Source organism: Manacus candei, unplaced genomic scaffold (genome assembly GCF_025592945.1).
Source record: "Manacus candei isolate 608988 ecotype Guabito, Panama unplaced genomic scaffold, ASM2559294v1 h1tg000137l, whole genome shotgun sequence".
Lineage (NCBI taxonomy): Eukaryota > Metazoa > Chordata > Aves > Passeriformes > Pipridae > Manacus > Manacus candei.
Genome location: NW_026138185.1, coordinates 631,906 through 649,336, shown reverse-complemented (window position 1 = coordinate 649,336; position 17,431 = coordinate 631,906). Strand labels below are relative to the sequence as shown.

General features: G+C 50.0%; 3 protein-coding genes across 7 annotated transcripts in view; 1 reads left to right on the top strand and 2 right to left on the bottom strand.

Annotated features, from left to right (window-relative positions):
- LOC127462718 (endogenous retrovirus group K member 8 Pro protein-like) overlaps positions 1-12,484 on the bottom strand; it is a 67,881-nt gene extending 55,397 nt beyond the window's left edge. The window contains exons 1-2 of one of the 3 annotated variants that reach the window (XM_051771602.1): positions 12,107-12,484; positions 10,579-10,725 (exon numbers count right to left, since the gene is read on the bottom strand). In XM_051771602.1, coding sequence (XP_051627562.1) covers positions 10,675-10,725; positions 12,107-12,406 — 351 coding nt within the window. In that variant the 5' untranslated portion in view covers positions 12,407-12,484 and the 3' untranslated portion in view covers positions 10,579-10,674. Of the gene's footprint in view, positions 1-10,578; positions 10,726-10,747; positions 10,766-12,106 lie in introns of those variants that run through there. The other 2 variants (XM_051771603.1, XM_051771604.1) reach the window with 2 other exon arrangements.
- Positions 1-15,106, bottom strand: part of LOC127462717 (uncharacterized) — a 46,379-nt gene extending 31,273 nt beyond the window's left edge. Inside the window, exon 1 of the mRNA XM_051771601.1 lies at positions 13,708-15,106. Within this exon, the coding sequence (XP_051627561.1) occupies positions 14,052-14,960 (909 nt within the window). The 5' untranslated portion in view covers positions 14,961-15,106 and the 3' untranslated portion in view covers positions 13,708-14,051. The remainder of the gene's footprint in view (positions 1-13,707) is intronic.
- LOC127462712 (DNA-directed RNA polymerase II subunit RPB1-like) overlaps positions 1-17,431 on the top strand; it is a 72,191-nt gene that overhangs the window by 21,129 nt on the left and 33,631 nt on the right. Inside the window, exon 2 of one of the 3 annotated variants that reach the window (XM_051771582.1) lies at positions 16,056-16,393. The exons of the other annotated variants lie outside the window; for them this stretch is intronic. The gene's annotated coding sequence lies outside the window, so the exon portion shown is untranslated. Of the gene's footprint in view, positions 1-16,055; positions 16,394-17,431 lie in introns of those variants that run through there. 3 annotated transcript variants of the gene reach the window in all.

Here is a 17,431-nt window from a genome sequence, read left to right as displayed (position 1 = left end):
GGAAAGTTTTTTGCCCCTTTCCTGGGCACTTGAACACCCTCTGCACCCCCGTTCCCGGCCGTGCCGGCTGTCCTTCCCCCCCAAGCCATGAACAGGTTTTGGGGCTCCCTCGTGGGTCGCAGCCAATAGAACGGCTCTGCTGGAATGACGTCATTGCCAAATCTGCTGGGCCCCTGTCCTTGTGCCGGTGAGTCACCCAATAGAACGTCGAAACTTCCGCGGGGGCTGCCGGGAGCGGGGCGGTGATGGCGGGGGAGGGGAGGATCGGGATTGAACCCGATTGGTCCCGATCGATCCCGGCCCCAGGGTCTCCCCCCGCCGCGCTGTTTTTCACGTGCGGCCCCAACGAGGCCATGGTGGTGTGGGGTGAGTTCAGGGGGTCCGGGGGCTCCTGGTGACCCCTCCGAATCTCCCCCACGACTCTCGGGAACTGCCCAGATCCCCCCAAGAATCCTGGGGACCCTCCGCCTTTCCCCCTCCTCCCCCAAATCTCCTGTGCATCCCCTTAACCCTTGAAAATCTCCTGGGACCACCTCAGACCCCCAGACTCCCTCCTGGGGACCCCCAAACACTCTTCAGGACTCCGGGGCCCCTCCCGACCCTTGGGCAGGGCCCGGTGCTGCTGCTGGGGCAGGGGGTGAGGCCTTGCCGCCTGCCAGCTGCCTGGGCCCCTGTCCTTGCTGCGCCACATCCCCGAGGCTCCATCCCCACTCCCCCAGCGCCAGCTCGCTCCTTCCCAGCCCCAACCAAGCCCTTCTCTGTGTCCTCCTGCAGGCCATGGCTTTCACAACATTCCTTTTGGTGCTTGTGCAAAGCATCATCCAGTCCCTGCAGGCGGTCGGGGAGGGGCTGCACAAGACTCAGTGAGCTTGGAGGTCTTTTCCAAGCTGAAGGACTCTTGGATTCTGTGATTGTGTACTGGATTCAGCTGGGTCCGTGTTAGCAGCATTAGTTTGCTCCCAAAGTTTCCTCGCTGTCAGCTCTTGTGGCCTAAGGCTTGAGCTCCTTTAACTCCTTGTGCTGAGCTACTGATGGGAAACGAGATTCCTGGTGTTCCCTGTAGAACAGTGAGGGAGAAGGTGTAGTCAAGTGGGAAGAGGAGTACTGTTTGTGTGTGGCCTCCTATGTGGCCTTGGCGCCTTTGAGGGGCTTGAAGGAGAAAAGAGCTTTGTTAAAGTGAGAAGTGAAATAGTGTGTTGGCTGTTCTCTCTGCAGGGAGAAGCTGTCGGTGGGGGAGGGGTCACAGAGTGGGGGAGAGGCTGTCAAGTGGGAGAGGGGCCACCGAGTGGGAGAGGGGTCACAGAATGGGGGAAGGGTCTGAGAGTGGGGGAGGGGCCATAAAGTGGATGAGGGGCCATAAAGTGGATGAGGGGCCATAGAGTGGGGGAGGGGCCAGAGAGTGGGGGAGGGGCCATGAAGTGGGAGAGGGGTCACAGAGTGGGGTAGGGGCTACAGAATGGGGTAGAGGCCACAGAATGGGGAAGGGGCCATAAAGTGTGGGAGCGGCCACGGGGTGGGGGAGGGGTCACAGCCTGGACTCGGGGGGTCAGGGCAGTGACCTCGGGGAGGGGGAGGGGTCAGGGCATGGGGTAGGGGTCTCACCTGATCCCGGGGCTATCGGGGCCATGGCGGGGCCGAACCTGGTGGGGACACCCAAGTTTTTCCCAAATTTCCCCTCATTTTTCCCAGTTTTTCATCCATTTCTCCCAAATTTCCCACTCTTTCCCCAATTTTCCCCCCATTTCCCCCATTTTTCCCAAATTTCCCCATTTTTCTCAATTTTTCCCCATTTGTTTTCCAAATTCCTTCCATTGTTCCCAAATTTCCCCCATTTTTTCCCATTTTCCCCAAATTTCTCCCCATTTTTCCCAACTTTCCCCAATTTTTCATCCAATTTTACCCAAATTCCCCCATTTTTTTCTCAATTCACCCCATTTTTCCCAAATTTCCCCATTTTCCCCAAATTCCGCCATTTTTCCCCAATTTTTCCTAAATTTCCCCTAATTTTTCCCAATTATCCCCCATTTTTCCTGATTTTTCACCCCTTTTCCCCAAATTTCTTACTTTTTTCCCAGTTTTCCCTCCATTTCCCCTCAAAATCCCCCATCTCCCCAAATTTCTGACTTTTTCCCCAAAATTTCCCCCGTTTTTCCACATTTTCCTGGATTTTCCCCCAGTTTTCCTAAATTTCCCCCCATTTTCCCCCATTTTTATCAATTTTCCCCAAATTTCCCACTTTTTTCTCAAATTTTCCCCCATTTTTCCCAATTTTTCATTCGTGTTCACCAAATTTCCCACTTTTTTCCCCAATTTTTCCCCATTTTCCCCCAAATTCCTGGTTTTTTCCCCCCATTTTTTCCCACTGGGGAAATTTGGGAAATTTGGAAAACTGGGGACCCAAAAATCCAAGAAAATGTGGGGAAATGGGGGAAAAATGTGGGGGAAATCTGGAGAAAAATCTGTGAAAATGTGGGAAAAATGGGGGGAAAATCAGGAAAATGGTGAAAAATGTGGGAAAATGTGGGAAAATGGGGAAATTGCAGAAAATTCTGGGAAAAATGTGAGAAAAATCCGGGGAAATGGGGAAAAATGGGGGAAAATGTGGGAAATTCTGGGGAAAATGGGGAAAAATATGGGAAAATATGGAAAAATGAGGAAAAAAAGGGGGAAAATGGGGAAAAATGTGTGAAAATCTGGGAAAATCTGGGAAAAATGGGGGGAAAATCTGGGAAAATGGGGGGAAATGGAGAAAAAATCCGGGAAAATGGGGAAAAAATTGGGAAAAAACTGGGAAAATGGGGAAAAATTGGGAAAAAACCTGGGAAATTCTGGGGAAAATGGGAGAAAATCTGGGAAAAATGTGGAAAAAATGGGGAGGAAGGGGAAAAAATGGGAAAAATCTGGGAAAATAGGAAAAAAATGGGGCGAAAATGGGGAATATTCTGGGAAAATCTGGAAATATGGGGAAAAAAATGTGAGAAAAATGGGGAAAAATCTGGGAAAAATGGGGGAAAATGAGGAAAAATCTGGGAAAATGTGGAAAAAATGTGGGAAAAATCATGGAAACTGGGGGGAAATTGGGAAAAAATCCAGGGAAATGTGGGAAAAAAAGGGGGGAAATCTGGGAAAATGGGGAAAATAATTGGGAAAAAATCTGGGAAAAAATGGGCAAAATGAGGAAAAATCTGGGGAAATAGGGAGAAAATCTGGGAAAATGGGGGAAAAAATTTGGGAAAATGTGGGAAAATGGGGAAAAATCCGAGAAAATGGGGGCAAAATGGGGAAAAATCTGGGGAAAATGGGGAAAAATCAAGGGAAAATGTGAAAAAATTGGGAAAAACTGTGGGAAAATGGGGGAAATGAGGAGAAATCTGTAAAAATGGGGGAAAATGAGGAAAAATGTGTGAAAATGGGAAAAAATTTGAAAAAAATCTGGAAAAATGGGGAAAATCGGGAAAAATCATGAAAAAATGGGGGGAAATGTGGGAAAATGTGGGAAAACCTGGAAGAAAATCTGGAGAAAAATCTGAGAAAATGTGGGAAAAATGGGAAAAAATGTGGGAAAAATCTGGGAAAATGTGGGAGATTCTGGGAAAAGTGGAGGAAAAATCTGGGAAAAATCCGGGAAAATGGGGAAAAAATAGGGAAAAATCTGGGAAAATGTGGGAGAAATCTGGGAAAATGGCGACAAACTGGGGGGGAAATGCTGGAAATTCTGGGGAAAATGGGGGGAAATGGAGAAAAATGGGAAAAAATCCCAGAAAATGGGGAAAAATGGGGAAAGATTTAAAAAAATGGGAAAAAATCTTGGGAAAATCTGGGAAAAATGAGGAAAAATCTGAGAAGATGTGGAAAACATGGGAGAAAATCCAGGAAATGGGGAAAAATGGGGAAAGATCAAAAAAATTTTGGAAAAATGGGGAAAATATGGGAAATTCTGGGAAAAATCCAGGAAAATGGGGGAAGAAATCTGGGCAAATCTGGGAAAAATGTGAGAAAAAATGGGGGAAAATGTGGAAAAAATGGGAAAAAAAATCTGGGAAAATCTGGAGAAAAATGTGTGAAAATCTGGGAAAATGTGGGAAAAATGTGGAAAAAATGGGGAAAAATCTGGGAAAATGGGGGAAAATGGGAAAAATCTGGGAAAATGGGGGGGAAATGGGGAAAAATTCAGGAAAATGTGGAAAAATGGGGGAAAAATCTGGGAAAAATGGGGAAAATGGGGGAAATGTGGAAAAATGGGGGAAAATGTGGAAAAACTGGGTTAAACTGGGAGGAACTGGGAGAAACTGGGCCAGAGGGAAAGGGATGTTGCCATGGAAATGTGAGCCCGCCACCCTCCCCCACCCGGCCCAGGGCCCACGGGGGGGGGGAACTGGGTTAAACTGGGACATACTGGGAGCACTGGGGGGGACACTGGGAGTTACTGGGAGCTACTGGAAGCTACTGGGGGGGTCACTGGGGTTACTGGGATGGACACTGGAGTTACTGGGAGCTACTGGGGGGGTCACTGGGGTTACTGGGATGGACACTGGGGTTACTGGGAGCTACTGGGGGGGTCTCTGGGGTTACTGGGAGTTACTGGGAGCTACTGGGGGGCTTACTGGGAGTTACTGGGAGCTACTGGGGTGGACACTGGGGTTACTGGGAGTTACTGGGATGGACACTAGGATTACTGGGAGTTACTGGGAGCTACTGGGATAGACACTGGGGTTACTGGGAGCTACTAGGAGCTACTGGGGGGGTCACTGGGGTTACTGGGGGGGTCGCTGGAGATACCGGAGGCATTACTGGGGTTACTGTGAGCTACTGGGAGCCACTGGGAGCGGCCCATCCCCCTCCCTCCCCAAGGTCACCCCAAGGACACGGAGGGGGGGAGGGGGGGAAGCCCTGCCCCCTCCCAGTCCCTCCCAGTCCCTCCCAGTTCCCTCCCAGTCCCTCCCAGTACCTGAACTTGTCACACTGGGAGCGGCTCCAGGTCCCCCCTCCAGTTTGGGCCCCCGGGGCTATTTTTGGGACCCGGTGATGTCACTGGGGGGGAGGGGCCTCGAGGGGGCAGCCCCTCCCCTCTCCCTTCCCAGTACAGACCAGTAAGGGACCAGTAAGGGCCCCAGTGGGGGGGGGAGGGGAAGGAGGGAACACTGAGGGTGGGGATGGAGCAGGATGGTCCTTGAGCGTGGGGGAAGGGCAGGAGGTTCCCTGAGGGTGGGGGAAGGGCAGGACCGTCCCTGAGGGCGGGGGAGGGGTAGGCGGGTCCCTGAGGGTGGGGGAAGGGTAGGAAGTTCCCCGAGGGTGGGGGAGGGGCAGGAGAGTCTCTGAGGTTGGGGGAGGGGTCCTGAGGGCCCCTGAAGGTGGGGGAGGGGCAGGGAGGGCTCCTGAGAGTGGGGGAGGGGTAGCTGGTTCACTGGGGGGAGGGGAAGGAAGGGACCCTGAGGGTGGGGGAGGGACAGGAGGGACCCTGAGGGTTGGGGAGGTGCAGGAAGGGGGGGGAGGGGCTTTGGGGGGGCCCTTAAAGGTGGGGGGAGGGGCTGAAAGTGGGTCCATCATTGGGAGGGGACACGCCCACCCCAAACCCAGTAAGTCCCAGTTGAGCTCCCAGTTCAGGGAGGGGGAGAGGATGCAAAAGACACGCCCACTTGCAGAGGCTATGGCCACCTTGGGATGGGACACGCCCACCAGGGAGAGACCACGCCCACCTAAAGAAGGGACACGCCCACCCCCAAACCACTAAGTCCCAGCTGAGTTCTGCCTTAACTGGTCCTTACTGGTCCCACCGCCCCATTCCGCGTTCCAGTGACCCGTACTGGTCCATACTGGTTTATACTGGTCTATCCTGGTTTATACTGGTCTGTACTGGTCTGACCTTGATGGAGATGCTGAAGTGCCCCAACCCCCTTAACTGGTCCTTCCTGGTCCCACCACCCCATTCCGTGTTCCAGTGACCCGTACTGGTTTATATTGGTCTATACTGGTCCATACTGGTTTATACTAATCTATACTGGTCTATACTGGTCTGTACTGGTCTGACGTTGACGGAGATGCTGAAGTGCCCCCAACCCCCTTAACTGGTCCTTACTGGTCCCACCGCCCCATTCCCCGTTCCAGTCACCTGTACTGGTCCATACTGGTTTATACCGGTTTATACTGGCCCATACTGGTCTATACGGGTCTATACTGCTTTATACTGACCTGACCTTGATGGAGATGCTGAAGTGCCCCCAACCCCCTTAACTGGTTCTTACTGGTCCCACCACCCCATTCCCCGTTCCAGGGACCCGTACTGGTTTATACTGGTTTATACTGCTCTACCCTGGTTTATACTGGTCTGTACTGGTCTGACCTTGATGGAGATGCTGAAGTGCCCCCAACCCCCTTAACTGGTCCTTACTGGTCCCACTGCCCCATTCCCCATTCCAATGACCCGTACCGGTCTGTACTGGTTTATACTGGTCTATACCGGTCTATACCAGTCCATACTGGTCTATACTGGTTTATACTGGTCTGTACTGGTCTGACCTTGACGGAGATGATGAAACGCCCCCAACCCCCTTAACTGGTCCTTACTGATCCCACCACCCCATTCCCTGTTTCAGTGACCCGTTCTGGTTTATATCGGCTTATACTGCTCTACCCTGGTTTATACTGGTCTGTACTGGTCTGACCTTGATGGAGATGCTGAAGTGCCCCCAACCCCCTTAACTGGTCCTTACTGGTCCCACCACCCTGCTCGCTGTTCTAGTGACCTGTACTGGTCCATACTGGTCCGTACTGGTTTTTTACTGGTCTATACTGGTCTATACTGGTCTATACTGGTCTGTACTGGTCTACACTGGTCTATACTGGTCTATAATGGTCTGACCTTGATGGAGATGCTGAAGTGCCCCCAAACCCCTTAACTGGTCCTTATCGGTCCCACTGCCCCATTCCCCATTCCAGTGACCCATATTGGTCTATACTGGTCCATACTGGTTTATACTGGTCTATACCGATCTATACTGGTCTATGCTGCTCTGTACTGGTCTGACCTTGATGGAGATGCTGAAGTGCCCCCAACCCCCTTAACTGGTCCTTACTGGTCCCACCACCCTGCTCCCCATTCCATTGACCCATACTGGGTCGTGGTGGCAAGAACCCCAGCAGGAGCCAGGTGGGGTCTTCCTGCCATTGGATGAGTTCTCTGGGAGGTCAGGGCTGCTCACAGATCCAGATCACACCAGCACATTTCCAAGAGCACTGTCAGATGGGAAGGACAAAGCACAATTATTAGGAAGGAATGGAGCTTTTCTCAGTCAGTGTTTCCAGTTTCCTGCTCCTGAGGAATCTGGGGGTTGAGAAATGGAAAAGAAACTCTCATGTTGGATAAGTCACTGAGACTCCTGAGCTGTAACTTGGAATGCACAAGTGCTTCTGGAAGCAACTTCCTAAAGTGCTTTTGGCCTCTGCTCTGCTTTTGACAGAAGCAGCATCACTTCTGCTTGACCCATCTGTTTTTTTCTTTATCTGCCCCTTTCCACCTGCCTGAGGTTTCTCTCAGGTCAAAGTGAGAGCACAGACATTTGGATGGAGTGCTGACAGGGAAGTCATGAATGGATTTCTGATGTTGAATCTACTGTTTTGAAATCAGAAAATGTGGTGCTGAAGTCATCGTTAGCCTTTGAGAGGGAAACAGGAGAAAAATCGGATAAACTTGTTGCTAAAAATGAGCTGCTTCAAACTGAGGTTGACCACCTTCAAAGTCTTGTTGCGCCAGAGTGCAGAAAAAAAACCTGTTGCTAAAAAAACAGGCTCCTGGTTTGGTCAGGCAACTTCATAAACCAGTGTCTTACCCTGGCATTGAGACTTGGGAAACCACAGAGAACCCTGATTCTAAGTCTCAGGAGAGAAAGAAACAAGGAGAATTTGAAGTTCAACTGATGTTTCTAGAGTCTCCCAGCTTTCCTCACATTAATGAAAATAGACTGAGTGATCCCTGTGATAATGAACAAAGGGAAGATTATTCTTTACCTCCCTCAATTTCCTTTGTGCCTGATACTGAATCCACTAAAAAACCTTGGACTCAAAAAGAGAACCCGACCCAGAAAACAACTCAATTCATTCTGATTCAAGTGGTTAAAGAGCAGAAGCATTATGGCGATAAACCTGGACAAATTAAAAGCCAACCAGTGAAATCCTATCAATATATCACATACCTTGGGATTCCACTTTGTTCTCATCAACAGTTAATACAATTTCCAATGGATATGGGGACAAAATGTTCGCAGCAAAATGCCAAAGATGGGATTAAAACCCAGACAAAAAAGAATTAAAATCACTGGAGAAAAAGAAGAAACCAGTCTTCAACCAAGAGCTTCACCCTGTTACTGTTTTGTTGATATTACCTTTTTGCTTTTTATTCTAATAATCATATTGTATGTTAAAATTTGGATGATTATGAAACAGTCAGCTCACTGATTACCCCCATCAATACTAGACGATGCCCGCAGTATACACCCGTCCCAGCCCCTCCAGGAGCCCTCAAATCCCATCCTGGTCCCACAGGACACTCCCAACTTCCCCTCAAACACTCCGAGGCCCCCAGATTGACTCCCAGATCCAGAAAACTCTTGCTGCCTGCCCATGGAGTGCCCAGTGTGGCCCACCAACTGCACCACAAAGCCAAAGCTTCCAGGCTTTCTTTCCTGGGAATTAGGGCTGTTGTTTCCTATTTTCAGCCATGCCTCCCAACTGATAGCCCAACTCCCAAACTGCTAGCATGCCTGTTGATACAGAATTGTTAAAATAAACCTTGCCAGTATATGTTTTCAGACACTGATTATTTAGTGTCGTTTCACTTTAATCCACCCCAAGGGAATTATTAATAAAAACCTGAGTTACCCCCTCTCCCCTTTTCCTGGGGCAGGTTGTAACACCAATCAGCACTGACTCCGCCCAGTAGGCATAGCAAAGGAAGTTTCCTTTTGGTTTAGGGTTTAGTGTTAGGGTTAGGGTTAGGGTTAGGGTTTAGGGTTAGGGTTAGGGTTAGGGTTAGGTTTTGAGTTAGGGTTAGGGTTAGAAAGGGTTAGGGTTAGGGTTAGGAAATTTAGGGTTAGAGTTAGCAAAAGTTAGGGTTAGGGTTAGGTTTAGGGTTAGCAAAAGACAGGGTTACTGTTAGGGTTAGGGTTAGGGGTATGGGTAAGGGTTAGGGTTAGGAAGAATTTGTCTCAGTGCGCGATCTAACAATCGTGGTTTTAGTCCATTCCGGACACGCAGCGGTGCCCAATAAACCCCTCTCAGGCTATAAGCCCGATTCATTGCCCACCGCTGTCAGAATCTTTTGCTTTTTCTCTTGGGTCTCTGCTTTTGCTGTTGCTGTTCAGTTGCGTCTGGCAGAATACCCACCGCCGTCCGGTATGTACTCTACTTCTATAGAGCACTGTCCCCTAACCCCAACATTAAAAGAGAGACTGCAAGCTATGCGCAAACCCTGTTCCCTAACCCTAACCCTAACCAAGAGACTGCAAGCTATGCGCAAACCTTTTTCCCTAACCCTGACCTTAAAAAAGAGACTGCAAGCTATGCGCAAACCCTGTTACCTAACCCTAACCTTAAAAAAGAGACTGCAAGCTATACGCAAACCCTTTTCTCTGAACCTAACCATAAAAAAGAGACTGCAAGCTATGCGCAAACCCGATTCCCTGACCCTAATCCTAAAAAAGCAAATGCAAGCCATGTGCAAACCCGGTTCCCTAACCTTAACCTTAAAAAAGAGACTGCAAGCTATGCACAAAACCAGTTCCCTAACCCTAACTTTAAAAAAGAGACTGCAAGCTACTAGGGTTAGGATTAGGGTTAGGGTTAGGGTTAGGGTTGGGGTTAGGGTTTAGGGTTAGGGTTAGGGTTAGGGTAAGGGTTAGGAGTTAGGTTTGGGATTAGGGTAAGGGTTAGTCAGAATCTGTCTCAATGTGCGATCTAACCATCGTGGGTTTACCCCATTCCAGGAACGCAGTGGTGCCCAGTAAACCCCTCCCGGGCTATAAGCCCAATTCAGTGCCCACCGCTGTCAGAATCTTTTGCTTTTTCTCTTGGGTCTCTGCTTTTGCTGTTGCTGTTCTGTTGCGTGTCTGGCAGAATACCCACTGCCATCCGGTATGTACTCTGCTTCTATAGAGCACTGGCCCCGCCCACTGGTTGGAGTCAAGAGGTGGAGTCCGTGTTGATTGTTCTGCGTCACTGGCTCCGCCTCCTGGGCGGAGTCAGTGCTGATTGGTGTTACAACCCGCCCCAGGAAAAGGGGAGAGGGGGTGACTCAGGTTTTTATTAATAATTCCCTTGGGGTGGATTAAAGTGAAACGACACTAAATAATCGGTGTCTGAAAACATATACTGGCAAGGTTTATTTTAACAATTCTGTATCAACAGGCATGCTAGCAGTTTGGGTGCTGTCATACCACAATGTGACACAGAGATAACCTTTGGGGGGGGAAAGAAAATGCATAGGGGAGAGAAAGGCAGGAGAAGAGCAAGGGAGAGTAAGAGAAAGAAAAGCTGAGAGTGGACAGATGTATATAGTCACCACCCGTGGGGTCCAGCGATGCTTCCATGTCTGTCAGTTGAAGTGGTGGCCTTGATCTGCCGGGGGTGAAGGAGGGAAGTCCCCATACTCCAAGAAGTTATGAGTTATAGCCATGATTAGTGTCACAGACCATGCCTCGAGCCTCCAACATCTCGAGGGTTGCAGTCTCTCTTCTAAGGTTAGGGAACAGGCTTTGGGCATAGCTTGCAGTTACTGTGTGGACCAATTGTCAGAGACTGAAATGGTTAATGATTTATGCATTCTAGGAGACTTTTCAGGCTTTTGACTTGCATGATACTTCTGATGAGCAGTCGGGCCCCTCCCTCCCTCCAGTGCTGAGGGTGTGAAGCCCTGCAAAGGCAAGAGCTGAGCTTACAGGTTTTTGACTGTTGATATATCTGATGAGGAATCAGGCCCCTCCCTCCCTCTGCTATGAGATGTTGGGGTTAGGGTTAGGGTTAAGGTTAGCAAGGGTTAGGGTTTAGGTTTTAGGGTTTACGGTTTGCGTTCCTGGAATGGGGTAAACGCACGATAGTTATATCGCGCATTGAGACAGATTCTGACTAACCCTAACCCCAACCCTAACCCCTAACCCTTACCCTAACCCTAACCTTAACCCTAACCCGAACCCTAACCCTAACCCGAACCCTAACCCTAACCCTAACCCTAACCCTAACCCTAACCCTAGTAGCTTGCAGTCTCTTTTTTAAAGTTAGGGTTAGGGAACTGGTTTTGTGCATAGCTTGCAGTCTCTTTTTTAAGGTTAAGGTTAGGGAACAGGGTTTGCACATAGCTTGCATTCACTTTTTTAGGATTAGGGTCAGGGAATCGGGTTTGCGCATAGCAACACTAACCCTAAAAAAGAGACTGCAAGCTATGCGCAAACCCCGTTCCCTAACCCTAAAAAAACCCCTAACCCTAACCCTAACCCTAACTCTAACCCTAACCCTAAACCCTAACCCCAACCCTAACCCTAACCCTAACCCTAACCCTGATTCTGAGGAGAGACAGAAACCAGGAAACTTTGAAGTTCAACTGATGTTTCTACAGTCTCTCAGCTTTCCTCACATTAATGAAAATTGGCTCATTGAGGATAATGAGGATGCAGCTTCTGCTATGGGGAATTCTAAGCATTCTGGGGTCGGTAAGACAACCTGGTAAGTAACACTTGAGTGAATGGGGGGTTGTCTTGGGGGCTTGTTTCCCTTCTCTTTTCTGTCTCTCGGTTTCTCATTTTGTTTGCTACTTTCTTTGGAATAAATGTTGTTTTGTTCAGCTTTCAACTGTGTACTGGTTTCAGTTTTGGCAATCTCCCTGCTGCCACGGTCCGGGGGGATGGGAAATAGGACTGAGCACTGCAATAACGGTTCTTGGCACAGTTGAGGGTTCGTGCAGCAATGCCACTTTATTCAGGGACAACAGGGGTTTAAATAAGGGGTTTAAAGTCTGAGGGGAGGATTCTGAACTGGGGAGGAGCATGGGACTGACAACTCAGGGAAAAGTGTGATAGGAAGACAGGGAAAAGGTGGGTGGAACTTCGGAGTTCCTCTTTACCTCTTTACTCCTGACGGGGTACTGCGATCCCCCTACACCGCTGACTCTGATGTCAGTGGTCTGGGCTGGCCAGCTGTACGACCAGTCCTTGGAGGCAATTATGGTGACATCCGCCCCCATGTCGAGTAACCCTTCCACCTTGACTTTCTGAGGGTGCCTAGGTTGAGAAAAGTAGATGAGACATGTTAGAAGAGGGCGAGAGGTCTTCACCGAGGTTGTCCAGTGGACTTCCCTCAGTGATCCCTCCCTCCGCTCCTCATCTGGGGACACCACGCAGAGCAGCTCGTTGGTGGAGACCATCTTCGCCACGGGGAAGCGGTCCTCCAACTGCACGGGAGGGAGATGCACAGTTAGGCATATAGCTATATTTGTGTTTGTTAGTCCCGTCAGGAGAGTAGGCACTACAATTATTCCCTTAGCCACTGCTGAAAAGTGCGATATCATGAGGTAAGTCTTATCTGGATCGACCGGGGCAGATGGTCTAACCCTGACCTGCTCATAGGAGCTTAGGTGAGTAGACGGGTGAGTAACGGAAAGGATTATCCAATTTAGGGGAACACACTGGTTTTTAACTGAGATAGGGTCTGCTGAATTTAAAGGATCACACTGAACGGGAATGAGGTCTGTCGGAGGCTCTTGGGTAATGGGGTAGCTGGGCGCGGTGTTGGGCGCAGGATGGAGCGGAGAGCAGGGGTTATTTGTGTCGTCGCGCCCCCCTGGGCGCTCTGCTCCCCGTTTCCCTGATGTTCACAGGAGCAAGGGCGAAGATCGGGCAAAGATTGGAAGGTTACCCTTTTCCTCAGCTCTGGGGACCTCCTGGGGGGAAGGGGCTCACCATTGATATTGGTCATTGACCTACAACTAGAAGACCAATGGCGGCCCTTCCCACACCTCCCACATAGGGTCTTAGGCAAATTTGGTTCGGGGACTAACTTAGGACAATGTTTTTTGAAGTGTCCCTTTTCACCACAATTGAAACATGATTGGGGACCCATGAAAGTGGCAGCCAATAGATGCGCTTTATGGGAATTGGAACCTATATTTTTACAAGCGTCTATCATTTCGAGTAGGGAGGGATCCTTTAACATCTTCAAAGCTTTCTGACAGTCCTCATTTGCCTTTTTGATAACCAATTTATTGAATAAAATTTCCTGGTTCTCTTTTTGGTGGACCTGCCTGCTGATTGCCTCTTTTAGCCTGGTTATGAATTCTACAAAAGGTTCTTTTGGGCCTTGGTTAATAAGTGTGAAAGAAGACGTCCGCACATAGGCATCTGTCACCCTTTTCGCGGCCTCTAATGCCAATTCTTTAGTCGCTTCTAAAAATTTGGGGTCAATTCGAGCTTGATCCCCCCTACTCGAATAGTTCCCCTCCCCATAGAGCATGTCTATTGCCTGCTGAATTGGGATTCCCCTTCTTTCCATTTTGTCATTGACATATGCAGTGATTAATTTTTTCCATTCTGCCTCAAATACTGAGGACTGTACTGTTGTAAAGAGTCCTCCTATCACTGCTCTTATGTTGTAACGTATCAGCTTATAGGCCAGGAAGAAGGATTCTAGCAACTCGATGGTGAAGGGTACCCCCAACCCATACTCGACGATGACCTTTTTCATATCTTTTAGCATGTCGTTACGAGGGAAGAATGAGACGCTCAATATGAGAATCAGCAAGCTTCGTTTATTGATCATTGCTAACAGCTTAATATATGCTTTATAATTAGTTCATACATATTGCAAAAGCTAAGCTCATTATTGGTTCTGCTTAAATGTTGATCTCACCTCTTACTCATTTCTTTGTTGACACAGGTGGTACTCAGTTGCTTTTTGTTTTGCTAATCACAATGTCCTGTTTACCAGCTAGCTAACAGGGTACAAGGGCACTGTAACCTCGCTATCTAAGATGTTCCCACTGCCTAGGCAAGCCGTGTTCTATAACCAATTCCCTACAGCCACTCTGGGGCCCTTCCTTCCTCTACATAGATGGGAAATGCTTTTAGGAATTCAGTGTCTTTAGCGCTAGCAGCCTCCTCCCTGAAGGCTCTCCAGATATCTGGTAGCTTAAGCTGCCATTCAGGGGAGTGCTGCATTAAGTCTATGTCCGGTTCAGGGTGGTGGCAGGCGGGGTAGGCCTCGGTGGTGTGAGGCCTATGGGCGCAGCCATCTTGCCGGAAGGAGGTCCTGACCTTCGCCTTGACCCTGTCCTTTGCCACCCTTCCGCCCCTTGAAGGTGATGTATCCGGGGAAGAGGTGGGGCTGGAGGAAGTGGGTGTGCTCGTGGGCATGCTGGGGGAGGGATCTCTGATGCAATCAGGTGGAGGCGGAGGCAGCCTGGAAGGTGGTGCTAAGGGAACCCGCCTCCTCCTTTCCTGCGCTGATTTTTCCCACGGTGTCCCTTCCCGCCTTTTCTCCGCGTGGTCCCTGGGTCCCTCCTCCTCGACGCCATTTTGAATTCGGCGCGATGGTTTCTTCCCCCTCCCGCCATCTTGTGTGTCTGTCTGCTCAGTGTCCGTCTCTGTCTGCTCAGTGTCCCTCTCTGTCCGCTCAGTGTCTGTCTTGGGGAGGCTGATATTCTTGTTCATCATCTGGTGCTGTAGCACCATCAGAACTAACCTCCATGTGATGAGTGCCTCTTTAGCTATACGGTCCCCCTTATCGCTGTCCTGCCAGAGGCTGTAGCCTATGGCTTGCCACTGCTCTACGCTGGTGTCCTCGGCAAGCTGGTGACCCTTGTGGTCGAGCCATCTGGCGAGTGATTTTGCCAATTTTTTATCTAAGGGGTGACCGTGTTCTATTACAAAGTCTTTTAGGCACCTGTATACAAATTTTTGGGAGGTTGAGAGTGTGAGTCCCATGTTGATGTTAGTCGGGTCTCAACAACAGTCTCTTGATGGAAAGTCCTCCCTTTGGTGTTCTGCCGGGCTGTGGGTGTTAGGGTAGGGTGAGGAATGTCCTCAGCAGTTCACCTGTCTGGTGCGTCGACCCGTGCAGCTACCGCTGAGCCCACAGTTGTCCGTTCTGCTGAGGAGGACCGGCGGGGACGATCGCCTCTCCTGGCGTCGCCTGAACCCAGGTGAGGACACAGGAGTTCTCTCAATATGAGAGTCCTCAACTGTGCCCCATATTGGGCGCCACTTGCCATGGTCCGGGGGGATGGGAAATGGGACCGAGCACTGCAATAACGGTTCTTGGTACAGTCGAGGGTTTGTGCAGCAATGCCACTTTATTCAGGGACAACAGGGTTTTAAATAAGGTAACTCTGAGGGGAGGATTCTGAACTGGGGAGGAGCATGGAACTGACAACTCAGGGAAAAGTGTGATAGGGAGACAGGGAAAAGGCGGGTGGAACTTCGGAGTCTCCAGGAGAAAGGGCCAATGGGAGCTCTCTTTGCACTGCAGCGAACTGTAGCCAATCAGTGGCAGAGGAGCGGGAAAGCAGGGGAGGACAGGGTGACAAACAACTTTGGGCAGGAAAATCTGAGGGAGAAAGGGGAACAATATGGAGGTATAACAAACTTCATAAAAATTCAACAGTAAACTGGGGTACATAAAACTCCATGACAATACAGCAATAAACTGGGGTAAAACTGGGGAACAACTGTCAGTCCGGTGGATAAATTGTCCAGTGTATAAAAGTCCATCTAGTTCCCATAGATGCTTCTCCATGCCACATATCTTTCCCAATTGGTTTTTTCTTCCACCACACCCTGCTACATGCAAACATAACAAACGACAGCATCAGCAGATGTCTTTCCATTCCTCTTTCCCTTCCCATTCTCCGTTCCTCTTCCCTTCCCATTCCCACAGCCAACACACTATTTCACTTCTCACTTTAACAAAGCTCTTTTCTCCTTCAGACCCCTCAAAGGTGCCAAGGCCACATAGGAGGCCACACACAAACAGTACTCCTCTTCCCACTTGACTACACCTTCTCCCTCACTGTTCTACAGGGAACACCAGGAATCTGCTCGCAGAGGCCTCTCGTTTCCCATCAGTAGCTCAGCACAAGGAGTTAAAGGAGCTCAAGCCTTAGGCCACAAGAGCTGACAGCGAGGAAACTTTGGGAGCAAACTAATGCTGCTAACACGAACCCAGCTGAATCCAGCACACAATCACAGAATCCAAGAGTCCTTCAGCTTGGAAAAGACCTCCAAGCTCACTGAGTCTTGTGCAGCCCCTCCCCGACCGCCTGCAGGGACTGGATGATGCTTTGCACAAGCACCAAAAGGAATGTTGTGAAAGCCATGGCCTGCAGGAGGACACAGAGAAGGGCTTGGTTGGGGCTGGAAAGGAGGGAGCTGGCGCTGGGGGAGTGGGGATGGAGCCTCGGGGATGTGGCGCAGCAAGGACAGGGGCCCAGGCAGCTGGCAGGCGGCAAGGCCTCACCCCCTGCCCCAGCAGCAGCACCGGGCCCTGCCCAAGGCGCTCCTGCCAGGGGCTGGGCCATGCAGGCAGGGGCAGAACCCACTCCCTGGGGCGGCCTTGCTACCCTGACCCTCGTCCTGCTGTCCTAGTTAGGACAGCTGAGATCAGTTCATCATGGTGGGTGTAACCCAAAACTGTATTCTATAGCCTTCCATGTCATTTCCCAGAAACTAGACTATTGTTGTCAATAGACTATTCGCACCCTCTGCCCATAGAGCCTGACTCCTCAGGCTATAAACTAGGTGTTAAGAGGCCTGTGAGATAGGAGGATGTTTCTGTCCTCACACCCTTTGTGGATCTCCCCGCCCTGAGGGGAGCACTGAACATTCCTGCCTGAACTGGAGGATATATAATCTTGGAGTCTTGGAACATTTTTCAACCCACTCGTGGGATCCAGAGGACGGCTGCATCTCATCGCTCTCAACCAGACTTAGACCACCACTGGACTGCGATCACCAGTTCTGCCCAGACTGCAGCAGCTCTCCCACCAGAAGGTTCTTCCCCTCTCCCTTTACTTTGGACTCAAACAGGGCCCAAGGAACACCACTTTGTTCAGGCCCCAGGGTACTGGGTTATACATTTGGGTTTTTGTGGGTTGAGACCAATTGTTTGTTTGTATTATTGTACTTACTGTATTATTTTAATAAATTGTTATTCTGACTTATAATCTCTCCTTTGAGTTGGGTTCATTCCCCCTGCTGGTTAACTTTTAAACCAGCACACCGGCCCAACCTCTCCCTGTGTGCGTGCTCCCTACAGCACAGGTTGCACTGGGCAGCATCCCCTGATGGGCCCTGCAGAGCTGCCCCACGGGGACACTTCCCTTTTATGTCACAGGTGCCACAGCCTGTCCCAGCCAGCCCTGCCCATTGTCCCCACCCCGGCTCAGTGACTCACAGTG